General features: G+C 41.1%; 1 protein-coding gene across 3 annotated transcripts in view; it reads left to right on the top strand.

Moving 5' to 3' along the window:
* The first annotated feature begins 15,336 nt into the window (after positions 1 to 15,336).
* The window catches only part of Fam45a (family with sequence similarity 45 member A), a 21,686-nt gene continuing 11,501 nt past the window's right edge, over positions 15,337 to 25,521 (top strand). The window contains exons 1-4 of one of the 3 annotated variants that reach the window (XM_021151665.2): positions 15,337 to 15,452; positions 18,157 to 18,353; positions 21,311 to 21,390; positions 24,984 to 25,132. In XM_021151665.2, the coding sequence (XP_021007324.1) occupies positions 15,398 to 15,452; positions 18,157 to 18,353; positions 21,311 to 21,390; positions 24,984 to 25,132 (481 nt within the window). In that variant the 5' untranslated portion in view covers positions 15,337 to 15,397. Of the gene's footprint in view, positions 15,453 to 18,136; positions 18,354 to 21,310; positions 21,391 to 24,983; positions 25,133 to 25,521 lie in introns of all 3 variants that reach the window. The other 2 variants (XM_029472599.1, XM_029472598.1) reach the window with 2 other exon arrangements.

Genomic DNA, 25,521 nt, shown 5'->3' on the forward strand with positions numbered 1-25,521 from the left:
ATTTCTATTTATTTATATAGGAAGCTTTCTGCTCTTAAAATGTGGTGCACGCCTTTAATTCCAGCACTCAGGAGGCAGAGGCAGGTGGATTTCTGAGTTCGAGGCCAGCCTGGTCTACAAAGTGAGTTCCAGGACAACCAGAGCTATACAGAAAAACCCAGTCTCGAAAAACCAAAAACAAAAAAACAAACAAACAAACAAAAAACTAATAGTTTGGACTGGAGAGGTGGCTCAGCTGTTAAGAGCATCGACTGCTCTTCCGAAGGTCCTAAATATAAATCCCAGCAACCACATGGTGGCTCAACCATCCGTAACAAGATCTGACAGTTTCTTCTGGGGTGTCTAAAGACAGCTACAGTGTACTTACATNTAATAAATAAATAAATCTTAAAAAACAAAACAAAACAAAAAAACTTTCAGGCATGGTTGCACATGCCTTTAATCCCAGCACTTGGGAGGCAGAGGCAGGTGGATTTCTGAGTTCAAGGCCAGCATGGTCTACAAAGTGAGTTCCAGGACAGCCAGGGCTATACAGAGAAACCCTGTCTCAAAAAAAACAAAAACAAAAACTAATAGTATAATTACAAAACATGAAGGCTTGCTGGGCAGTGGTGGCACATGCCTTTAATCCCAGCACTTAGGAGGCAGAGGCAGGCAGATTTCTGAGTTTGAGGCCAGCCTGGTCTACAGAGTGAGTTCCAGTACAGCCAGGGCTACACAGAGAAACCCTGTCTCAAAAAAACAAAAACAAAAACAAAAGTAGAAGAAGTTTAAGAAACCCCTTACTAGGTCACCTACTAATTCTCCAAGTTACAACCCAAAATATATATAATCCCAGACCATGCCTTTCATCCCCAGTATGGGGACATGTGAAGTCATTTACTAGAGTTTGAACCTAATCTTATTTATTTATTTATTTATTTACTTTTGGTTTTTCAAACTCACAGAGATCCACCTGCCTCTGCTTCCAGAGTGCTGGGATTAAAGGTGTGCACCACTATGGCCAGTATTCCAACCCTTCTTTTTACCTTTTGTTTTGTAAGGTCTTCCTAAATTGCTTAAGTGGAGCCTTGAACTTGTAATCTTCTTGCATCAGCTTCCTAGGTAGCTAGGGTTAAAGGCTGGGTTTGAACTTGCTATAGGGCTAACAAGATGGATCAGCAGGTAAAAAGCTCTGTGTACAAGCCTAATAACCCTAGTTCAATAGGTAGAACCCAATAACAGTGGAAGGAGAGAACTAACTCCTGAATACTGTCCTTTACCTCCACATGCACACCCACACTCATGTATGCTCATCATACACACACACATAATGATAATAAAAATATTAGAAAAACAGTATTTGCTGCTCTTACAGAGGACCCAAGTTCAGTTGCCAGCACCCACATGGTAGCTTATGATAATTTAGAATTTGCATTCCTTCAAATCTGTTTCTCTAAACTAGAGAAATATGTGTTGTATATCTGTAATTGCAGCTACTTGAGAAGCTGAGTCAGGATTATGAGTTCAAGGCCAGCTGGGTAATATAATCAGATTCTATCTCCAAAGAAAACTATACTTCTATTTTACTGCCCTTCAACCTCTATTTTCTCCTTTTCCGACTTAGCTTCTCTCATTGTTGGTGATTTTATCTATATATACATATAGATGTGTGTGTGTGTGTGTGTGTGTGTGTGTGTGTGTGTAAAATCTTTTCTGACTCTTCTCACTTTATTATCATCTGAAAAATCCAACTGCAGGTCAAATCTGACCACATACCTCTTCCTGCAGTCAAAGTTGGCTAGAAAAAAATGTGCAGTCTTGGAAACAGATGTAAACTCAAAAACTCAAATCCCAAACCCTAACCCTTGCAACCCCTCACCTACTCTTTTGCACTTTTCTAAGCCACTACCCATTTTCCCAGCTGAGTGTTTCCCACCCTATCCCTCTCTCTGCTACTTCAGCATGTTGGCCTTTTCTGTCTCAAACCCAGCTGCCTTTGTGCTGCACAATCTCCACAATCCCTTGCTATCTGGCTAAAGCCACTCTGTATTCCAACACTTGCTCTTCCCATACACAGGTTTGACCACTCCTTGTCCTGGGAGTATTTGCTCCCCATTAGCATCCAGGACTTGAGAGCATTTTCTCCCTATTGACTTCCAGGACTGATTTGCACCCCACCTTGGGACTGCCACTCACCTCTCTCTGATCTCTGCAACTGAACTATCCAAGGGCTTAGACCTTGAACCTCTTTCTCTGATTAGATCTCATTTTCCTTGTTTTTAGTTCATGGCTTTAGACATCATTTCTATCCTGTATACAAAGTTGCATTAACATCCTTGGATTTCTTTCCTAGGAGTTAGGCTCGCCACGTCACACCTCTGTTTTATATACCAAATAAATGTTTACCATATTATATACATCTAGCCTGTTACAAACTGGACTCCTTGGTCTCCTCTGCCTTCACTCTTCCTTGCCATCTTTCCCAATTAATGTCAGCAATTCTGTTCTTCCACCTATGCTAATAAAAAACAGTAAAGACATTCTTGACCCCAATTCTCTATCTCATCTCTGCATCTAATCAGTCAATTCATCCAAGTCCAAATCCTACAGTCATCACCATCTCCTCCAGATGCCTGGTCCATGTCGCTGACATCATGTAAAGGAAGCAGTAACCTGCTAAATTGGGTTTCTGTTTCTGTGTCGGTCCTTTCTCTTTACTCCCCACATATCAGGAAAGGAATTCTTTTGAAGTAAAAGCAAGTTGGTGCCAGTCCCCTGATGAAGACTTGTTTTGTCATTTCAGCTCACTTGATGAAAGTCAGTCTATACAGTGTCTTGAAAGGCCTTGCACAGTCTCTGCTCTCTACCTTATCAGGTCCCCACCACCACCAATGTCACCTTTACTGTGAAATCTTCCCTCACAGAGTAATAACAACTCCCTTTTGCCTACATTTCTTTTTTTTTTTTAATTATTTATTTATTTCATGTATGTGAGTACACTGTTGCTGTTTTCAGACACACCAGAAAAGGGCATCGGATCCCCATTACAGATGTTTGTGAGCCACCATGTGGTAGCTGGGAATTGAACTCAGGACCTCTGGAAAAGTAATCAGTGTTCTTAACTGCTGAGCCATCTCTCCAGGCTCCTCCTATATTTCTTAGCACCATTCTTTTATTTCCTCCCTAGCGTTGATCACCATCTAATTCTCAATATTTTATCTGTTTATTATTGCCCGACCCTCTAAAATACAGTCATCTTGACAAGGGCCAGGTCAATTTTATTTGCTGTGTATGTGACACCTAGAAATCACTTGTCAATAAGAGTTTGTCGATTTCCTGGTTGATTAAAACAGGCCTTTAATGCCAGACAGAGTGGCACACACCTGTCGTTGAATCCACTGGACGCTATGCTGGGAGTGTAGCATGTAGCTTGGTCAATGAAACAGACTATCCAGGGAGACAGAGAGAAATCCTCAGTTATGACTGCCCAATTGCTTGTTGATCTCCTATGTGATCTTTGTAGTCTCAAGAAAGGCAGTGACTGGAACAGCTCATCATTGTATGCAGCTAGTGCCAGGCACATGGTCAAAACTCAGGAAACATTGATTCTCTGTATTTTCAGAGCACTTTCATTATTCCACCTACAAGAAAAAAAAAAAAAAAAACCTCACCAAGTCCAATTAAGGTTGAACTTTTAAACAGGGATACACTAAGGATATATTGTGCCTCTATCAAGCAGTTAAGTGTCTATGGAACTCGACTTCTGCTTGGTGTTTTAGGAAGTTAGTCCCAAAGCTGCCCAAATGAATTGGGTCAAAACAAAATGAGTAAGACATTGAAGAGTGGTTTAGGGTGTGCCTTGAAAACAAATATCTCTGTTAAATATGTCAGACATGATTACGAGGCAACACGGAGCCGCAGGGTGTGGGCTTTCATTCTGGTGAGGTAGAGATAATCTTTATGGAGATTTCAAATTGTGCTACAGAGCAATTTAAAAGGCACCTGTTCAGACAGCCCTATTCTAATACCTAAATGTATTAAATCTGAAGATCATTCTGTTTTTCCTTTTATTTAGACTTTTTTTTTTTTGGTATGCTTTTCTGTGGACTTAGGTTTGAATTATGCTTCTTCTTCTTCTTCTTCTTCTTCTTCTTCTTCTTCTTCTTCTTCTTCTTCTTCTTCTTCTTCTTCTTTTTGGTTTTTTGAGACAGGGTTTCTCTGTATAGCCCTGGCTGTCCTGGAACTCACTTTGTAGACCAGGCTGGCCTCAAACTAAGAAATCCCCCTGCCTCTGCCTCCCGAGTGCTGGGATTAAAGGCCTGTGCCACCACACCCGGCCCTCAATTTTTTGAAATAAGAGTTTCTCTGTGTAGTTCTCAATGTCCTGGACCTTACTCTGTAGACCTGGCCTCAAACAGACAAGGATCTGCCCGCTTCTGTCTCCTGAGTGCTGGGGTTAAAGGCATGCACCACCACTGCATAGCTGTAATTTAGACTTTTTAATAGTGTATATCAGTTGTACAAAGTAAGGGGTTTCATTATGACATTTCCCTTTTTCTTTTTCTTTTTCTTTTGTTTGCTTGTTTGTTTGGTTAGGTTTTGTTTGTTTGTTTGTTTGTTTGTTTTCTGTGTAGACCGGGCTGGCCTTGAACTCAGAGATCTACCTGTTTCAGTCTCCTGAGTGCTAGGAAAGGTGTGCACATCCATCACCCAACTTCATTATGACATTTGCATAAGAGCATATCATGTGCTTTAAAATAATAGTACTCCCCTTTCCCTTTTTCTTTCTACACCCCTAGTTTGGATTTTCTACAGAATGCTCACCTTTAGCTGAAAGTTTTGTTTTCTTAGTTATGAGAGAGAGAGAGAGAGAGAGAGAGAGAGAGAGAGAGAGAGAGAGAAAGAGAGAAGGAGAAGAAGAAGAAGAAGAAGAAGAAGAAGAAGAAGAAGAAGAAGAAGAAGGAGGAGGAGGAGGAGGAGGAGGAGGAGGAGGAGGAGGAGGAAGAGAAGGAGGAGGAGGAGATAGATAGATTTTGGTTAATGTGCAACCAATTCTCCCCAAACCCTGTAAAGCCTTGTGTGCACCTGATGCAAGGAATCCTTTAACAGGAGGTTCTAACGGTGAGAACCATTGAGATTAAGTTGTTAGTGCCTAGCTGGGCAGTGATGGCACAAGCCAGGCAGTGGTGGAGCATGCCTTTAATCCCAGCACTTGGGAGGCAGAAGCAAGTGGATCTCTGAGTTCCACGCCAGCCTGGTCTACAGAGTTCCAGGATAGTCAGGGGTACATTGAGAAACCCTGTCTCAAAGACACACAAACAAACAAAGTTGTTGGTGCCATGGTCAGGCGATGTTCAATGCCAAGACTCAAAGTCAGAAGTCACACTAATATATATATATATATCACAGTTACACTATTAACTAAGGATTCTCATGCCAGGTGGCAGTGGCGCAGGCCTTTAATCCCAGCATTCAAGAGTCAGAGAAAGGCAGCAGATCTGAGTTTGAGGCCAGCCTGGACTACAGAGTGAGTTCCAGGACATACAAGAACTCTGTCTTGAAACACAACACAGAGAAACCCTGTCTTGAAAAACAAAATTAAAAAAAAAAAAAAAAAAAGGATTCTCAAACAGAATGCTCAATAGGAAGTAGCACTAATAAATACTTGAACTAATCTATCACATCTAACAAGTCAGGTTTACTGGGAACTGATGCAGCTAAACCTGCCAGAAATGAAGCTGGCCCTGACGTTTCCAACAAGATGTTTCGCTTATACAAGATGAAGGTGAAGGCCATGTAAGTACACAGAAGAAGAATCCCAAAGAGCTTTTTGGATGCAGGTTGCATCTGTTTTTTTTTTAATTGTTTAGATTATTTTATTTTATGTATATGAGTGTTTTGCCTGAGAAAAGGGGAGCTTCTGCTTGTCTCACAGGGGTGATTGTCCTTGGCTTGGTGGAGGCAGGCTTGGTGGTGGTTGTGGCTGAGAGCACAGAGAAGCCTTCTACAAGAGATTAGGCTATGTCTCTTTAGCTGAAGGCTTTCTTCATGGCTCCCCACGGGGAAATCTTGATGAAAAGAGAAAGTTCATGGTTCTAAACAGTTTATTGTCATGGTGAAAAATGGATGCATAAAACCGTACCCCACTTTTCAGGGTGGGCCTGAGATTAAATACCTTTTGCAGGAAGGAATGTCTGAGAAGGGAAGCTTATTGGTTAATCATGGAGAACTCTGTTTTGAGCCTATTTGACCATAGGACACATTTCTTTTATATGAGAAGCATGGCATGTGTTCCATGTCAGGAGTCTGGCATGGAGCTAAAAGTTGTCTAAACCTCAGGTGTGTGCCCACTGAGTCACCAGGTCTCAGCTTGCTCTACCTCACCAAACTTCCGGCATGTTTTTTGTCCCACACACCTCATACATACCTGATGCTGTAGAGGATGTCAGATCTCCTAGACCTGAAGTTACAGATGTGAACCACCATGTAGTTGCGGGAAAAACCAGGTCCTCTGAGAGGGTAATGAGTGCTCTTAACGACTGAGCCAGTCCTTCAGTCTAGAACTTGTTTTTTGAATGACTAATTTGAGTATGATCTGCACATCATAAAACCAAGTGGATTTTGCGGGTGGGGGTGGAATAAGTCTCATTCTGTAGCTCAGGTTGGCAGCTCACCTGCCGCAGCCTCCTGAGTATTTGGGATTACAGGGAGTATACCACCACAAGAGGCTCACCAAGAGCATTTAAATAACAGTAGCTTTCCAGTACTCTTGGTTCATTACTTATAACAAATGTCTTAATTGATACAAGATTGACAGAGGAAACTGAGTGCAAGTTATATGATAACTCTCAGTACTACCCTTGTGGCTTTCCTTTAAAACAGGAAGGAAATTTTAGACATATTGCTGTAAATGATAATTTTCTAAGCATTCTTTGAAAGAAGTAAATAAGGATCTGGGATGATTTGAATGAAAATGACCCTCATTAGGCACATATAATATTTGAACATTTGATTCTCCAGCTTGTGTGAATCATTTGGGAAAGATTAGGGGATGTGGTCTTGATGGAGGAGGCATGTCACTGGATGGATATTAAGTTTTCAAAAGACTCAAACTGATGCCATTCTGTTTGATGTGCCTGTTTGTCTCTCTCTGTGTCTGTCTCTCTTTCTCTCTCTTCCATCTCTTCTCCAATCTCTCTGTCTCCTACTTCACCATTATGGACTCTAAATCTTCTGAAACTATTGGTTGTGGTGTTTTACCTCTGGAATAGGACAGTAACTAAAACAAAATTCAAACTGGCTTTAGTTACATTTGTCTTAATGAACCTTTTCTTTTAACACAACAGAGCTCCAAAGCTGGACTTCTGGAGACTGTAGCAAGGTCTTCCTCATAGAAAACGTCACTGTGATAGTTAATCTCAACTGTCAACTTGGCTGGATTGAGAAATGCCTAGGAGATTATAAAGCACATCTCTAGGGGTATAGGTGTTATGATAGCATTTCCAGGAATATTAGTTCCTGTGAATTCTGACCAATACCTGGATTATCGACTTAAGGATCAAGAATATAATGGCATTACTGTGAGGTAGTGAAAGGCAGGAAACAATGCATGGATTGAGGAGGAAGCATCGCATTAGGGGCATGTCCTTGGGAACTGCTTGCCATCATGGCTTCCTTTCCTGTTTTCTAGTATCCATGATATGAGATGTTCTGCTCGATCATGCCTCCATGGTACACTGATACCTCTGAAACTATGACATGAAATAAATGACCCTTCCCTGTAATATTTTAGATGTTTTGATCACATCCATGCAAAAGTAAATAATATATTTAGATATGATGGAATTCAGCTAGCTAGTAGGACAAAGTGTCAAAGCTGTTAACTGATCCACCTTCTGGGTACCCTCTTATGAACTCAGCTCCCTTTTCAGTATCCTTTGAGGAGCTGAGTTGCTACTCTGATGGCTCTGTTGACTGAAAGGTCCAGTGTCTGATTAATACCAACAACAAGTGGTTCCCAAATTCCACTTGTGAGAGATTGGAGTTCTTTGTACACATGACCAGTCAGGTTTGGGCCATTTTCTTGTTTTGTTTTGTTTGTTTTGAGACAGGGTTTCTCTGTGTAGTCCTGGCTGTCCTGGAATTCAATCTATAGACCTAGCTCGCCTCGAACTATTTCAGAGATCCACCAGCCTCTGCCTCCTGAGTGCTGGGATTAAACACATGAACCACAACCACCACCACCTAGAGATTTGGGGCATTTTCTAAATCTACACTAATGTCAATGGCTCTTGACTCTTTTCTGGGACTAGAAAGTGAGCAAGGTGTGCAAAAAAGAGTTGATATAAAGGGCTTGAGAGAGGAGGCAGTGGTAAGACTACTTGCCTAGCATACATCAGACCCTGAGTCAAAATCCCTAGCACCTGCAATACATAAGTAAATAATTAGTTAGGTGTGGCAGCACACACCTGTAGTCCCAGTAGTTGGGAGGCAAGATGACAGAGTTGAAAGTTGTAAAAATCATCCCCAGCTCTAAGGAAGGTCAGTGACAACTGATGAGTCCTTCAAGCAAATCATTGGATTTAGGGGTGGTCTTGAAACTCCTGATACAAAGCTACACTTTCCTAAAGTAATTCAAACTTTACTGGGAGAGGCACACGGTTATGTGTTGTTAACTTCCCCCTATTTCCAAGGAAACAAGAGGAGAACAATGATGTAAGTCAGGCTGTACTACAGCTAAGATGCAGTGCAGAGCTGTGCTTTGAACGTAGAAAGTCTATTTCTACACCCAGCTTTATCTATGCTAGAAGAGATCAGTCTTACAGTCAAAGGTCGGCTGGTGAACTTGTCTGGCAGGTCTGACTGCATTAAATAATGAAATAGGGAGGGAAGGAAGCAGATTTACCAGTCATCTACTCTCTTAGTCACTGTTCTATTGCTGTGAGGAGACACCATGACCAAAACAATTCTTATAAAAGAGAAATTTAATAACTTCAGAGTCTTAGTCCATTATCATCGTGGTAGAGAGCATGGAAGCAGGCAAGCATGGTGCTGGAGAAGTAGCTGAGAGCTGCATCGTGATTTGAGAACAGAGAAGGGGAAGCCAGCATTGACTTTTGAAACCTCAAAGCTCACTCCCAATGACAATCTTCTTCCAACAAGATCACACTTCTCTAATCCTAATTCTTTCAAATAATACCACTCCCTGGTGATTATGTATGAGCCTATCAGTGACATTTTTTTCAAATCACCAAACCTTTCTTCCCATAAATCATATGTTCACCTCTAACCTAGAGTCCCACAACATAGACTAGACACAGCCTTCAATATCTTTCCCCTCTCTGTACCCACCACCATCTTCCTTAAATCCAGCACTTAGGAGCTATAGGCAGGAAAATTAGAAATTCAAAGTCATCCCCAGCTACATAGAAAGTTGGAGACCAATTTGAAATTCAGAAGATCCTGAATCAAAAGAGAAAAAAAAAAAGAATTTTACTTAATATGTCTCCAGTTTTCCCAATCTGCTGAAACCTGTGTGTTCCTGCTGCAAGGGGTTTTACAAAAAGGTAAAAACAAAACAAAATAAAAACCAACCAACCAACCAAACAAACAAACAAAAAAACCAAAAAGGTTTTAACAGAAGCTCAAAAACAAATATCTGGTAACTGAAAGTGGAAAGAATGATATTTATTCAAGGGTCTGTGTGTGTGTTGGGGGGGGGTCTCTGCAATCAATATGACTCAGTAGCTGGTGTTGGGTCAAGGATCTAGAGTCTGACCATGAGTAGTTTATTTTAAGCATATTTAAACACAATACAATTTGGGGAAAAGGTTCCTGGAGATAATATCACAATTCCATATTACCATAAAGCTTAAGACATGACTACATTAGGACTCTTTTAAAGTACATCTTCCATAAAGATAGCTTCTATAGATTGACTACATATGATATCTTAAGAGTCTGGGGAGCCAGGCAGTGGTGACACACGCCTTTAATCCCAGCACTCAGGAGGCAGAGGCAGGCAGATTTCTGAGTTTGAGGCCAGCCTGGTCTACAGAGTGAGCTCCAGGACAGCCAGGGCTATACGGAGAAGCCCTGTCTCAAATAAACAAACAAACAAACAAACAACAAAATAAAAGTCTGGGGAGGAAACGGTATGGGCTCAGTATTACAGATAGCACAAACATTGGCAGGCTGTTAACCACCTCTGCTCCCAGTCTTTTCTCTTGAAGAGATAACACTTTGTCTTTAACATTCCTGATGTCCTTGGTGCTTACATGCATACACAAGACCCCTCCTGTGCCTCTTATAAGGGACAATATCAAGAAGTTGGAAGGTCTGTCATGTTCAGAGCTTCATCTTAGGGAACCTGCCTTTTTTAATAAAGGTGGTAATGGGGAGTGAGCTGGGAAGGTGATGAGGTGGTCTTCATAGTCCAGGATGCATCCTTTCTCCTCCTCTGGCCAGAACATCACAACAGACTTCAACTTTTTGAGACTGGTTCCTTTAGTTCTTTTTAGACAGACATTATTTTTTTTGCAAATCACTCACAGCAAATTGCATGCTTTGTATTAGTCGAGGTACAAAATTCAAGCTCAAGGCTATCCTGGGCTACATGGCCAGACTGTCTGGAAAAAAATTATTTTATCAGTAAACATCTAAGGTGAGGTGTGTCTTTAGAACTTAGAATGCTGTATGTTACCTTTCTGTCATTGTGGCCAAATATATGAAATAAAAGGAGTAAAGGTTTATTCTAGCTCATGGTTTCTGAAGTTTCAGTCTCTGGTCAGCTGGGCTCCTTTGCTCTGGGCCTGTGGTGAGGCAGGACATTGTGATGGGGAGCATGTGGTTGAGAAGAGAAAAAAGGCTGGATGTGATGTGATCCTAGCACTAAGGAGGTTGAGGTAAGAGGAGCTTCATGAGTTTGAGGCAATCCTGGGCAACAAAATGACTTGTAGGTTAGCCTGAGCTAGAGTGAGGACTTGCCTCAAAAAACATATAAATAGTGGGCTGTTAATTACAGTATTCAGGCAGTACAGAGGCAGGCAGATCTCTATAAATTTAAAGCCCACCTGGTCTATATAGCAAATTCCAGGCCAGCCAGGGCTACATAGTTAAACACTGTCTTTAAAAAGCAATTACTAATAAGTAAATAAATGTGGTTAAAAAAATTAAAAAGAGCATACCCCCAATGATGTCTTCCCTCCACTAGTTCCACCTCAGTTTCTGCCACCTGTCTTAGTGACACCATCAACTGGGGACAAGCTTTCAACACATGAGCTTTGGGGCCTGTTTTAGAGTTTTCTATTCCTGTGAAGAGACACCATGACTATGACAACTCTTATAAAGGAAAACATCTTATTGGGACTGATTTACAGTTAAGAGGTTCAGTTCATTATCTCCACCGCAGAACGCACGGCAGCATGCAGGCAGACATGGTGCTGGAGAAGGAGTTGAGATTTCTACATCTGGATCACAGGCAGCAAGCAAAAAGAAAAACTGGACCACTAGTCCTAGCTTGAGCTTCTGAGACCTCAAAGTTCATCCCTACTGACACACTTCCTCCAACAAAGCCACATCCACTCCAACAAGGCCAAACCTCCTAGTAGTGCTACTCCCTATGGACCTATGGGGAACATTTTTATTCAAACCACCACAAGGGCACATTTAAGATGTGAATCTTGAGGGCTGGAGAGATGGATGGTTCAGGGATAGAGTTTGTACCACTCATGCAGAGGACTCAAGTTCAGGTCCTAGTACCCACACCCAGTATCTTACAACAGTCTGTAACTCCAGCTCTGGCTTTGTGTTCTTCTGCATTCACACACAGTACACACACACACACACACACACACACACACACAATTAAAAATCTTTTAAGGGGCTGGAAGAGATGGTTCAGTGGTTATTGCTGCTCTTCTAGAAGTACCTGGGTCTTATTCTCAGTACCACATGACAGTTTACAGCCATTACTAACACCAGTAATAGGAGTATCTGAATGCCCTTTTCTGACCTCCTCAGGCACTGCATGCACATGATAGATATCATTCAAACAAAACACCTAAACACATAAAAATTTAAAGGATGCAAACCATAATGTTTGGCAAAAGAGAATGAGATCTAATCTGTGCGAAAATTTAGGAAAGTCAAGCAAACAGCCTTGCAGAAGAGCAAAAGTGAGTGAGAGCAGAAGTGACCACTAAGGACACCCTCAAAAGAGTGGTCATTTGCGATATCTACCTTGCTTTTCATCACAACTTCATAGCATTGTATATTACAAGATATTCATTTCTCTCTCTCTCTCTCTCTCTCTCTCTCTCTCTCTCTCTCTCTCTCTCTCTCTCTCTCTCTCTCTCTCTCTCTCTCTCTCTCTCTCTCTCCCTCCCTCCCTCCCAGGTGTTTGGGTGTGTGGGCTGGATGGATGGATGTTCACCATGTGCATGCCTGGTATACATATAAGTCAGACTGGAATGCTGGAATGGGAGTCATGAGCTTTCATGTTGGTGCTGGGAATTGAACCTTGGTCCTCTGCAAGAAGTGTTCTTAACTGCTGAGCCATCTCTTCATCCCCTCCATCATTTTTAAAAAGATTTTTAAAAGTGTGTTCACACATTTTCACTATTACCAGTAGCACTGAATAAATATCTTTGTATCTGCATATTAAGGGGGAAAGATTTCTTCAGGGATTTTACTACATCCAAGCAGAGGTTACAAAGGATCTGTGGCTCAGTCATGGAAACTTAGGTCCCAGAATCCTAGCAAGGGGTGCTGAGAGAATGAGGAAAGGACAGATACAGAGATACACATACAGTGAATCCAGAATCAGGTGGCAGTCTCTAATCTCCATACCCTTGAACTTCAGTATATCTGTTAGGTACAACATTGATGAAGGGGATATCTATTCTCTGTAGGAGATATCTCTAGGCCATCAGTCTCATGCTACAAAGACCAGGGAGAAGGAAGATGCAGTTGCTAGAGATTAATGGTTCATAAACATTCATACCTGGACTCCTAAGGAAAGGCTTTCCCTCCCTGTTTAGCCTATCTCATATGGATAACAACTTTGCCAAGTTCACATGTACCACCTGGTCCTGGAGTCTTTGCCAGAACTTTCTCACTTCAAAATACACATTCCCTCAGGACTTAATTCATTTGGTGCTTTCTTCAATCCCTAAAATCCTGTGTGTGGAATGATGGACCTTGAAATTCATCTCTGACCTGTTGCTCAAAGACAGCTTGGTATATTCCCTAAAAGTAGCATGCTGGAAGCGTAGTGCTGTGGCACAGGTCTGAAATCCCTGCTATTTAGGAGTTTCAGATGGAAGGATTTTGAGTTCAGGGCTAGCTAGGGCCAATTAGACAGAGCTATCTTAGCAACAACAAAAATATAAACTAATGATTTGCACTTTTATATTTCTGTAGACACTGTCAATCTTCTTTCCAAAAGGCTTCATTCATTATAATATTTTCTTTACACAACAAGTAAACTCAGTTTCCAGAAAATCATTATGAACTGCCACAAAATCAGAATGCAATTGCACTGATGCTGATGTTATCTTTCACATTAAATCCTAGTGTAAATGTATCTTTTATTCGCTTGTAGTAACTATCGTCTTGGTAGTTTGCCGCCTCTCTCTGTTAATCTAGGGGCCTAGTCCTGGAAGCTTCTAGCCTCTGTACAATCTTATCTCTGCCTAGAATGTTTTCAGCCTCTGAGACTTACTGCTGAATAAGCTTACCTTTTCTAGTTCTTTCTGAACTCTGGCTAGCTAGTTCAAACTCCTCTACAAGCTGACAGATTCAATCTGGCTTCTCCTGAATTGCTTTGCTTGGCCTAATACTAACTTTGGCAGTATGTTCTAATCTTCTGGCTCCTTCTCATTCTTTGGCTCATTCTGTTTTCACCTGTGTCTAGCTTGTTCTCTCTCTGCAACACATAAAAATTTTAAAGGATGCAAACCACAATGTTTGGCAAAAGAGAATGAGATCTAATCTGTGCGAAAATTTAGGAAAGTCAAGCAAGCAGCCTTGCAGAAGAGCAAAAGTGAGTGAGAGCAGAAGTGACCACTAAGGACACCCTCAAAAGAGTGGTCATTTGCAATATCTACCTTGCTTTTCATCACAACTTCATAGCATTGTATATTACAAGATATTCATTTCTCTCTCTCTCTCTCTCTCTCTCTCTCTCTCTCTCTCTCTCTCTCTCTCTCTCTCTCTCTCTCTCTCTCTCTCTCTCTCTCTCTCTGTCCCAGTAAAATTTCCCCCTTCCTTTCTCTCTCCACTGCCCCTAAAGTAGCTTCCTTTTCCTCTCTCTTCTTGTGAGAGTTGGGAATATCCTGTTCTGTCAAATCTTTGATTTCACTTTGTCTACCACTCAATTAGACATCACTTTCAAACATGGGAGCTTCCTCCTACAAACTAACCTTCCTTGTTTGGGATTAAAGGTGTTTACTAAGGGTATTTCTGAATCCCAGCCAGAGAGATTAAATGTGTGTGTTAAGGGCTGGATACACCACAAATAGAAACAGGTGTTTTTTTTTTTTTTTTTTTCCTAGTAAATAATACAGTCTTGGAGCTCACAGTGTGATCAAATGTCCTGCAACATCCTAGAGCATCCTTATTATAAATGAATTCTGTATTTTAACTGTTACATGCTTGGCCTCCACACCCTCTAAGTTAATGTATTGAAATCCTGACTTTTAAGGTCATAACTTTAGGAAATTGAATCTGGGAAAGAACACTCTGACCCTGATTTGACCCCTAGCCTAAGAACAGGGCCAAGAAATAGATTCCCACCAATCCCCGAGCTAGTCCTAAACTCAAGATTTTAAATCCTACCAATATCCACCCTGGAAAGCCCAGTCTCCCAAAAAACCCTATATAAACCCTGTCTTTTGCTCAGTTTTCTGCTGTATAGAGGCTGCTGCCCCTCCTGGATTCACCTCTTCCCCCTAATTAAATCCCTTGCATGAGGTTTGTTGTGTGATGTGACTTTGCGCTTTTTGGCTCCCAGGATTGGAGGCTCCAAAGGATTGCCAGGATACCTCTCAGAGCAGATCAAGCTGGGGACATCATCGCCTGCCAGAGCAGAGCTGTTACACTTGGATTGGGAAAACTAACACTTCTATAGGGGACCCTTTCCCTCCAGAGCAGCAACACATATTAGGTCTCCAATTATTATTTGTCTTTGTAATCAGTGAACGGACACTTCACTGGAGATCTTTAAGGTACTAGACAAACGAATTAGGACCTAAGCGTAGAAGGGCTGCAAGAAGGAAGTTGGGCCAGGAGAGGGAAGCCTGGGGCGGCACCTGTAGTGCCTGCTGCACCCTGCCGGAAGGGACGGGACTTGTGTATGGGCGTGGCCAAGAAGAGGGGTGGGACCTGCAGTGCGGCGCCCGGGTAGCGGCGGAAGATGGCTGCGGTTGTGGCAATGGACACCCAGCTGATGCTCGGAGTCGGGCTGATCGGTGAGGACGCAGGCTCTCTGTCTGCCAGGCCATGCCGCAGCTCCGCCTGAGTTCTGGGATCCCCCGGGCTGCTCTTCCAGGGAGAGGCTAGACTTGGGCCGAGGACTTCGGCCTCCTCGCGCCGGGGCTGACGTGGGGCCTGCGGGCGGGCAGGCGGGCGGGGCTCGATACTCCCGTTGACCGCCTGCTTTGGGACTATGGGTTGGAAAGCTAGGGCCCGGCTGCGTTTGTTTGCGGCTCCCCGGGAGTATGGGTGACACCCAGGGATCCCCGGGTGCCACTGGCAGGACATGCCAGGAACTGGCAGAACCGATGTTGAAACCCGTGCAGGGTCACCCCGAGCCCCTACTCCCACGGTAGAGAACTGGTCACATGTGGGACCCTAGCTACTTAATAGGAATTCATGTGGAGGAAATTCATAGGTATCTTTGTATAGTCCCAACTGTGCGTGACCCTTGGCAGCCCAAGCAGGTGGTAGGTGACAGCAACGCGTGGCACGAATGAATGAACCTTTATGAATTCCTTTGAATAGTCTCTCTTCTGAGGTTCTAATTAATACACGTAGGACACTACTGTTCCTGGCAGAGTGCAATCGTCTTGCATAGGTTTACCAAAGATCTGCTGTTACTATTTTTCAGGAGCTCAAAGGAGTGTCTTTATCTTGTATTCGCTTTTTCTTTTTGTGTAAAATTTAAATTTTTTGGTGTGAATGTTTGCCTGACTGTATGTTTGTGCACCTTGTTTCCCAGTGGAGGTCAGAAGAGATCATCAGATCCTCTGGACCTGGAGCTCATATAGGTGCTGGAAATAGAACCCAGTCCTCTTAAAGAACAGCTAGTGCTCTTAACTGCAGAGCTATCTCTAGCCCTCTTGTATTCATTTCTTTTCTTTTCTTTTTTTTTTCGAGACAGGGTTTCTCTGTATAGCCCTGGCTGTCTTGGAACTCACTTTGTAGACCAGGCTGGCCTCGAACTCAGAAATCCGCCTGCTTCTGCCTCCCAAGTGCTGGGATTAAAGGCGTGCACCACCACCGCCCAGCGTCTAATGTGATTTTTAAATTGCTTGAAAACAAAACCTATGTACCTCAGGCATCTTGCACCTGTCAGCACTTCAGAATTAAGACTGAATTAAACTATGAAGATAAAAATGACTTACAAACGGCCAGGGGTTGGTGCACACCTTTAATTTTAGCACTCAGGAGCCAGAGGCAGGCAGGTCTCTGAGTTCAAAGCCAGGGCTACAGAGTTCCAGGACAGCCAGGGCTACACAGAAAAACTCGTTCCCAACAAAACAAACAAACAAAAACCAAAAAACTGCAATATATTTACAGCTCTTTAGTTTTTATTTTCCTTTTTTTCCTTAGATTTTATTCTTACATGCACTTTAAAGGATATTTATTTCTAAGGTATGTGGTGGTGGCCTGCATTTAGCTTCAGTACTTGGGAGGTAACAACTGGATCTCTGAGTTTTAAGGCCAGCCTGGTCTATGCAGGAAAGTGCCAGGAAAGCCAGGGCTACACAGGGAAATCCTGTCTCAAAAAAATAAAAATTATTTGTTTCTAAGTAATGGGGTTATCAGAGGTATAGTGACACAAATCTATAGTTATCAACTACTTTGGGAACTGAGCCAGCCCCTCAAGTTCTTTATTTCCTTTTTTTTTTAATTGAGGTATTTATTTTGGTGAGAAAAGCATATGATTAGATGGCTTTTATTATTGTTATTATAAAAGTTTTGCATAGTGATAGAGCTCTTGCTTAGCATTTAAGATACATTGGGTTTAGTCCCCAGCAATGAGAAAAATGTGAAATTTAAGGTTTCACTATCTCCTTCATTGCTGGGGAAGGGGGAGATTAAGGATCTAACTCAGGGCTTCAAGTAGCTCTGGCTATATACCTAAGCCTCTTCATTCCCCCCCTCCCTTTTAAAAAAAATTTATTTTATGTATTAAGTACACAGTTGCTCCCTTCAGACACACCAGAAGAGGGCATCAGATTCCATTACAGATGGTTGTAAGCCACCATGTGGTTGCTGGGATTTGAACTCAGGACTTCTAGAGGTTCTGAGTTCAATTCCCAGAACTCAGTGTGCTTAAGCACTGTGCCATCTCTCCAGCCCTCCATTTTTCCCCTTAACAACTCTTCCAGCTGTGTAAAAAAAATAAGTCAATAAGCATTTTGTGAGAGATGATAGAGAATCATACCAACTATCTAAGACTAGTTTTTCATTACAGGTTTAATTATTTATTTGTGTATGTAAACATGTGGGTCTGAGGACAGTTTTTAAGAGCCAGTTCTCTCCTTTGACCATGTGTAACCTGGGGATGAAACACAGGTCATCAGGCTTAGTAGCAAGCACTTTTATCTGCTTTGCTTAGGTAACCCTAAAAACAAAATGATAGTGATGCCGTGTTTACATGACCATGAGATTACATGATACCTTGGAATCTCAAGTTTTAGGAGTTAAGAGTTAGAATCAGGAGTTCAAGATCGCCTTTGACCATATCATGTGACTGGCTTGGGTGATAACAAAAACATCCAAGCAAATGGAAATCATGAGTTGATAGGAATTTTTGGCTCTCGTGATCTGGGTTGCTTTGTAAAGTGGGGTGTTAAAACTGATTCCACAAAATGTTTCTGAGTAACCAATCAATTCACTTCCTTGCTGCTGTTTGACATTCTCACAGTGACCATCTTTCCACCGTAGAAAAGGACTCTAATGGAGAAGCTCTGTGGGTGTGGTGTTATCCTTCCACGACAGCCTCACTAAGGAATCTGCTGCTCCGAAAATGCTGCCTAACTGATGAAAACAAACTTCTCCACCCTTTCGTCTTTGGTCAGTACAGAAGAACATGGTTTTATGTCACGACAGTTGAAGTTCCAGATTCTTCAGTTTTGAAAAAGGTATGACTGCTTCAAGGTAAAAACTAAAAAAAACAAAAAACAAAACAAAAAACAAACCAACCAACCAACCAACCAAACGAACAAATCAAAATATCTAAAGGGACTTAAGAATATAAGCTTTAGGGCTGGAGAGATGGCTTAGTGGGTAAGAGCACTGACTGCTCTTCCGAAGGTCCTGAGTTCAAATCCCAGCAACCACATGGTGGCACACAACCATCCATAATGAGATCTGATGCCCTCTTCTGGGCTGTCTGAAGACAGCTAGAGTGTACTTAACCTATAATAAATAAATAAATCTTAAAAAAAAAAAAAGAATATAAGCTTTAGATTCTGTCTGATACACACTTGAAAACATTAAATCTTACTTTTACTGAAACTATTCCCTTTAATATTCCATTCGCTGTATGAAGACTGGTATCCACTGTGGTTAGTTGCAGGTTGAATAGTCTTTCATAGTTACAGTCTGATGAACTAGAGATATAGGGCAGTTTTAGAGACATACTGAATAAAAGTGAGAACTGTTTTCTGTAATTGAAAACTAGTTTAGGTCTGGGTATGGTGTATTGCACCTGTAATCCCAGCTCTTGGGAGGCAGGTGGATCTCTGTGAGTTTGAGGCCAGCCTGGTTTCCATAGGGAGTTCCAGGACAGCCTGAGTTATATAGTAAGACCTGTTTGAAAAACACAAAACTATTTTAGAAGCTGGGAATGATAGCATATACCTGTAATCCCAACTCTAAGGAGGTTCATGCAGTAGGATTGCAAAGTTCAAGACCAGCCTGAACTACATAATGCATTCCAGACCTGTCAAAACCTTTTTTTAAAAAAGTTAAACTGTCTTTAATGAAAGTCATGTATGAAATGCTCTACTGCATCTCCTAGGTCGTTTCTTCCCTGTATTTGTCCTTCTCCTTTCCTACCTGTCAGGACTTGGCTTTCCTCTCCAGGATCTCCTTGTCCAGCTTCAGCCTGGTGATAACCACCTTGCTGGGGTGGATGCCCATATGCACAGTTGTGCCGTTAGCCTCCAATGTAGATGACGTATTTCTTCCTGTATACTTGGACCACTTTGCCATCTGCTGCCCTTTGTGTGTCCTTGAACAACCTAAACTTCATTATCCTTTTGAATGGGCACAGACCCAATATACTTCTGCCTTAGTTCTTTAGAAAGAGGTGAAGACATTGCTCTGAATGTGAGAAGGTGCATTGAAATACTGCTTGTGGTTCCTGTTTTAGCGATTGTGATACAGCGATGACTGCAAAAGGAAGGAGCTAGTCAAAAACTTTTTAATTTTTTAAAATTTATTTTTATATGTAGAGGTGTTTTATATGAATGTATGTCTATATAAATATATGTGTGTCTACTGCCTGCAAAAAATCAGAAGATGTTGGATCTCCTGGGACTAGAGTTAGAAGCAGTCATGTATAACCATGCGGATTCTGGATATAGAACCCAGGTCCTCTGGAAGAGTAGCCAGTGTTCTTAAGCACTGAACAACCTCTTCAGCCCCTTAAAGACTGTTTTAAAGGATATAATTGTTCCTGGTAGAGTTAAGAATTTTTTAATTTACTTATAGTTGATAAAGATACATTATGAATTTAAAATGATTACTAAGAAAATCTTTTTATAATTAGGCTTTTATTGGTATGTTTACTATAGTAGTTAAGTATCAGTGTGACTTGGTGAATATGTTATGAGGTTTCATTTTATCTTTTCTTTTTTTTTTTCCAAGACAAGGTTTCTCTGTATATCCCTGGTTGTACTGAATCTCTTTCTGTAGACCAGGCTGGCCTCAAACTCAGAGATACACCTGTCCCTGTCTCCCCAGTGCTAGGGTTAAAGGCATGCACCACCACTGCCTGGCTAAATTATGTGGTTTCTAACTTAAAGCAAGCAGGGTTTTCCAAGAGAAAGAATAAGGAAACACGTCCCTGAGGTATCTGGGGGTGCCTCTTTTCACTTTTCAGGGTTAACTTTTGAGCCATAATGAGACCCGCTGAAGTGTGTCTAGAATGCAGACTAGCATTAACTGTTTTCCTAGTATAAACTAGGAAAGTCATTTAGAAACATAGGGGTCTTAGAAAATGTAAGTTTGGAAGTTTCAATGTATTATAAGATCTTTGAGTGTTATTCAGTAGGTTCTTTTTCTCCTTGATGGTTTGTTTTGAGACAAGGTCTTTCATAGCCCAGGGTAGCCTCATACTCACTGTATAGCCGAGGCTTGCTTTAAACTTTTGATCCCTCTGTCTTTACATCTCAAGTGCCTTCATTACAGATTGTGATGGCATGATTCACTTATATTCAGTTTGGTGGGGTTTTTTGTTTTGTTTTTTTCAAATTTTATTTTTACTTTTATTTGTGTGCATACATGCCCATGTGAGTACAGATGTCTTTAGAGGCCAGAAGAGGGCATCAGAATCCCCTGGAGGTGGGGTTAAAGGCAGTTCTGAGCTGCTCTGTGGCTGCTGGGACTCAAACTTGAGTCCTCTACAAGAATAGCAAATGCCTTAACTGCTAAGCCATTGCTCTACCTCCTTCGTTTATTTCTGAAAAATCTAGATGCAGCCTGAAGTGGATGTAGCCCATATTTTGGATTACAGCAGCATTCATATCACAACAGTGTTTCAGATTTTAAAAACAATAAGATTTATAAATAGTTTAAAATATATGTTTTTCCACAGAGCACACTGGCATACACATATAATCCCAGTGTTTTAGAAGGCTGAGGCTAAAGGTCTCAGGGTTAAGACCAACATGGCTTACATAGTGAGACTATCTCAAAATAAAATAAGGATAGAGAAGCAAGTGAAGACTTGGCATTTCTGATGTAACTACATTGTATCCAAGAGGTTTGTTAGAATAGATTAATACAATTAATCTGTTATAGCAAGTATCTATTGAATTCTATTTAGTATCTTTAAAAACCATGCTTTTGTTTGTTTGTTTCTTTTGGACAGGTGACTCATTTTTCTATTGTTCTGACCGCCAAAGATTTTAACCCAGAGAAATATGCCGCCTTCACTAGGATATTGTGTAGGTCTGTATGAAAACTATGTTAAATGCTAATTCATCAAAATGAAGATCTCATTTAGTAGTGATCCAGCAAATGTCCACATGAAGGAAGCAAATTCAGCTTTCTGTCTAACTGACTTGATCCATTTTGCCTTTGCAAAGTCTGATCTGTAGAGTGAGACTTTGTCTTTGTTTTGTGGGTTTATCCTCTGATTTGGGGAAATGGGCCAGGGGAAAAGAAGAAGCAATTTGTCCAGCTTTTGTAGTTCTTGGGCATCTCAAATTGCTTGCTACTTTTGGTCTGTCCCTATCTATCTTCCTTTCTTTTTTTCTCTCTGTCTTTCTTTTCTTTTCTTTTCTTTTCTCTTCTTCTTTTTCCTTTTCTTTTCTTTCTTTCTTTCTTTTTAAAGAAATATATATATATATGAGTACACTGTAGCTGTCTTCAGACACACCAGAATAGGATATCAAATTCCATTACAGATAGCGGTAAGCCACCATGTGGTTGCTGGGAATTGAACTCTGGACCTCTGGAAGAGCAATCAGTGTTATTAACCACTGAGCCATCTCTCTAACCCCTCAATCTTTCTTATATATTAAGGACATTGGCCTTGTAATGATGGCTCTTCCAACTTTTTAGTTTTCCTGGTTTTTTTACTAGTATTATTAGTTAACATGCAATTTTAAATGTCATATGTTTTAGTTCTCTCATCCAGTACTTTTGTAGAGAGCTGAAGGGAATTGTTTTTCCTACTATAAGCCTAATAAATGGTTACGTTTTTTGTCTTTTATACATATGTACCCCATACACACGCACATGTACAACAAAGCAAAAATTGAAAAAGAAAACTTGATTACCTAAGAGTTTCAGTTAGATTATATTTTAACAAAGAGAGGTTTTACTGTTTATGTAAATAACCATACTATAAGGCTTGCTGTGGAAAGCTAAATTCCAGGCATATGGCTCACTGTGGAACAGAAGCAGCTGTTCTTGTGGCACTGACATAGGTGATGTTATTTATAGAAGGGTTGAAATCCAGAAGCTGTAAACTGAAAACTGTAGAGGTGTTTTCTAAAAATCTTGACTCTTCCATTGCATCTGACCTCCCTAGTCAGGCGTAGTTACTCAGCTGAACTGAACAGGAAGTATTTTGGAGTTTAAAAGGCAGTGTCGCTTCAGACACCACTTCCGCTTCAGAAAGCTGAGAAGACGTCTAGTTTCTGTAGTACACACACAGTGTTATGGCATTGTACATCCTCCTCTCCCGTCACAGGGTAGAAGACATAATGACTCGGCAGTTGCCAGCCACTTCCTCTATCCCCATGCTTTCTGCTTCCACATGCTTAGCTTCATATATGTTCTCATGTCCCCACACGTGTCTGATGTCTTTGTACACACTCATGGACAGATACTTCTGAGGTAAATGTAGAGGTGAGGTAAATGTAGAGGTGCCTACATTCATTTCTGGGGAGTGAATCAGGGAGATGTGTTTCCTATAACATATAGAAGAGGCCACTCACAAAGACTTTAGTTTCTGGGTAGCATCCCCTTTGGCTAGTGGAGTTTTGTGGACACCTAGAATCTGCTGTACACACCAAGTATGGCAGGCCTGAGGATTATTGTCTGAACATGGTCCTCTGAGATACACTGTATGGTTCTCCCACAGTCTTTTCAAGGGGGTAATTCTTTTCTGTCTCTCAAGGCCCAGGGTTGTCATCTCATCAATTTTATGTTTGACTTCTCCATTACTATAGTTGATTTCTGTTCATCACGTTGACTTTTTTTTTTTATAAAGAAGCACAGCCGGGCTGGAGAGATGGCTCAGCAGTTAAGAGTACTGACTGCTCTTCTGGAGGTCCTGAGTTCAAATCCTAGCAACCACATGGTGCCTCACAACAATCTGTAATGAGATCAGATGCCCTCTTCTGGTGTGTCTGAAGATAGCTACAGTGTACTCACATACATAAATAAATCTTAAAAAAAAAAAGAAGCACATAATAAAAAAACATCAATTATGGGGCTGGCGAGATGGCACTGGCTGCTCTTCCACATTCTCTAGCACTTACATGGCAGCTCACAACAGTCTGTAATTCCAGCTCCAGGGAATCCAACATCTGCAGGCAAAACATAAATGCACATAAAAGAAAAATATATATAAATCTTTTTTAAAAAGTATCAGTGCTACAGAGGAATCTACAATAAAATTCAAGGGTTCCTCCCTGCCTCTTCCCCAGTCCCAGTTCATATAACACCTGTAACATCCTTTTGTATAAGCTTGTGTTTAAATTACTGGGTTGGTGGTCATACTTAAAAGCTTACAATATTTATTGCTGTCCACTTTTTTTCTCAGTTTGTAGCTTGAAATAGTAATAAGCATTTAGTAATCAGTTTAACTAGATTTTTTTTCAGTTAGTCTACAATAAATATAATTTTCAAGTAGTCAGATATAAAAATCAGTTTTCAGGGGGCTGGAGAGATGGCTCAGCGGTTAAGAGCACTGAATGCTATTCCAGAAGTCCCAAGTTCAAATCCCAGCAACCACATGGTGGCTCACAACCGCCCGTAATGAAATCTGATGCCCTTTTCTAGTGTGTCTGAAGTCAGCTACAGTGTACTTAAGATATAATAAATAAATCTTTTAAAAAAAGAAAAAGAAAAATCAGTTTTCAGTTTAATTTTCTCTGTTTTCTATCACATCAGCTTCTGAAAGGCCCAAGTATGTCCAGTAATATCTTTTTTTTAATTCCTAAGTGCTGCCGATCAAACTAGGCTAGGCCTATTCTTGACTTCTGAAGTATAGTCTCAGTCAAATTTCTCAAGCAAAATGTAGCTCTAAGCCATAAATATTGGCTTAGGCCTTTAATCCCAGCACTCAGGAGGGAGAGGCAAGTGGCTCTCTCTTGAGGCCAGTCTGGTCTAGATGGCAAGTTCCAGGGTAGCCAGAGTATACAGAGAGACATTGTCTCTAAACAAACAAACAAACAAATGGATCAGTGTCGATAAATAAAAGAGAAGTAGCCTTAGTAGGAAGGGATTTGAAAGGGAAGAGACTTCACTTGGGCTCTATAAATACAGCTGGCTTCCTGTCAGCATTTTTTCGAAGTAAGATGTGTGTATTTATCACTGAAAACTTTAAAGAGCATGGGTTTCTTAATCGTTTAAATGTAGTTACCTCTAAGATTGCCTATAATAAGCATAGGTTCTATAGCTAATTACTGTTTTCTCTGTGAACAATGCCTTGAACTTGTCAAAGGAAGTTGAGACAATAAAACAGAATTGCATGTCTGAGAAACCAGTTATGAGCATAAGTCATAAGAAGAAATAAGAATGTAATATTCCTGGGAATAACACAGCCTTGGGAAGCCACTGTTAATTCCCCTGTATAGGGACTATCTATACCTGATAGCAGGAAAGAACATTCTTCAGAGAAATGGTTCACTTCTGCCACGTGTTGTATTTCAAAGTAACTTAGAGAAGAAATGCTGTGGGCTGCTTTATACATTTGGAAATGTTGCCAGGTTACTTTATAATCTAGAAAATACCTGTGTCTACCCTTGGTGCCTTTCTCCACATTACACATACTGCATAAAAACTTCACTTTTTGTCCTTTCTCACAGAATATATTTGAAATATGGAAGTCCGGTTAAAATGATGGAGAGTTACATTGCAGTTCTCACCAAGGGGATCTGCCAGAGTGAAGAAAATGGCTCTTTCCTTAGTAGAGACTTTGATAGTCGAAAGGCATACCTTGCTGGCTCCATCAAAGGTAAGAAAGAAAGGAAAACCCTGGCCAACAGCAAAACTGCAAGCCAAGCTCCCTTTTCCTGCATTTCTTACACAGCAGAGCACATCAGCTCTTACTGACTTAGGATTCTGTCGAAGTACACACACACACACACACATACACACACACACACATATATACACACACACACACATATACACACACACACATATACACACACACACATACACACACACACATATACACACACACATACACACACATATACACACACACACATATACACACACATATACACACACACACACATATACACACAGACATATACACACACACACATATACACACACACACATACACACACACATATACACACACACATATACACACACACACATATACACACATAC

This window comes from Mus caroli, chromosome 19 (assembly GCF_900094665.2).
Source record: "Mus caroli chromosome 19, CAROLI_EIJ_v1.1, whole genome shotgun sequence".
Lineage (NCBI taxonomy): Eukaryota > Metazoa > Chordata > Mammalia > Rodentia > Muridae > Mus > Mus caroli.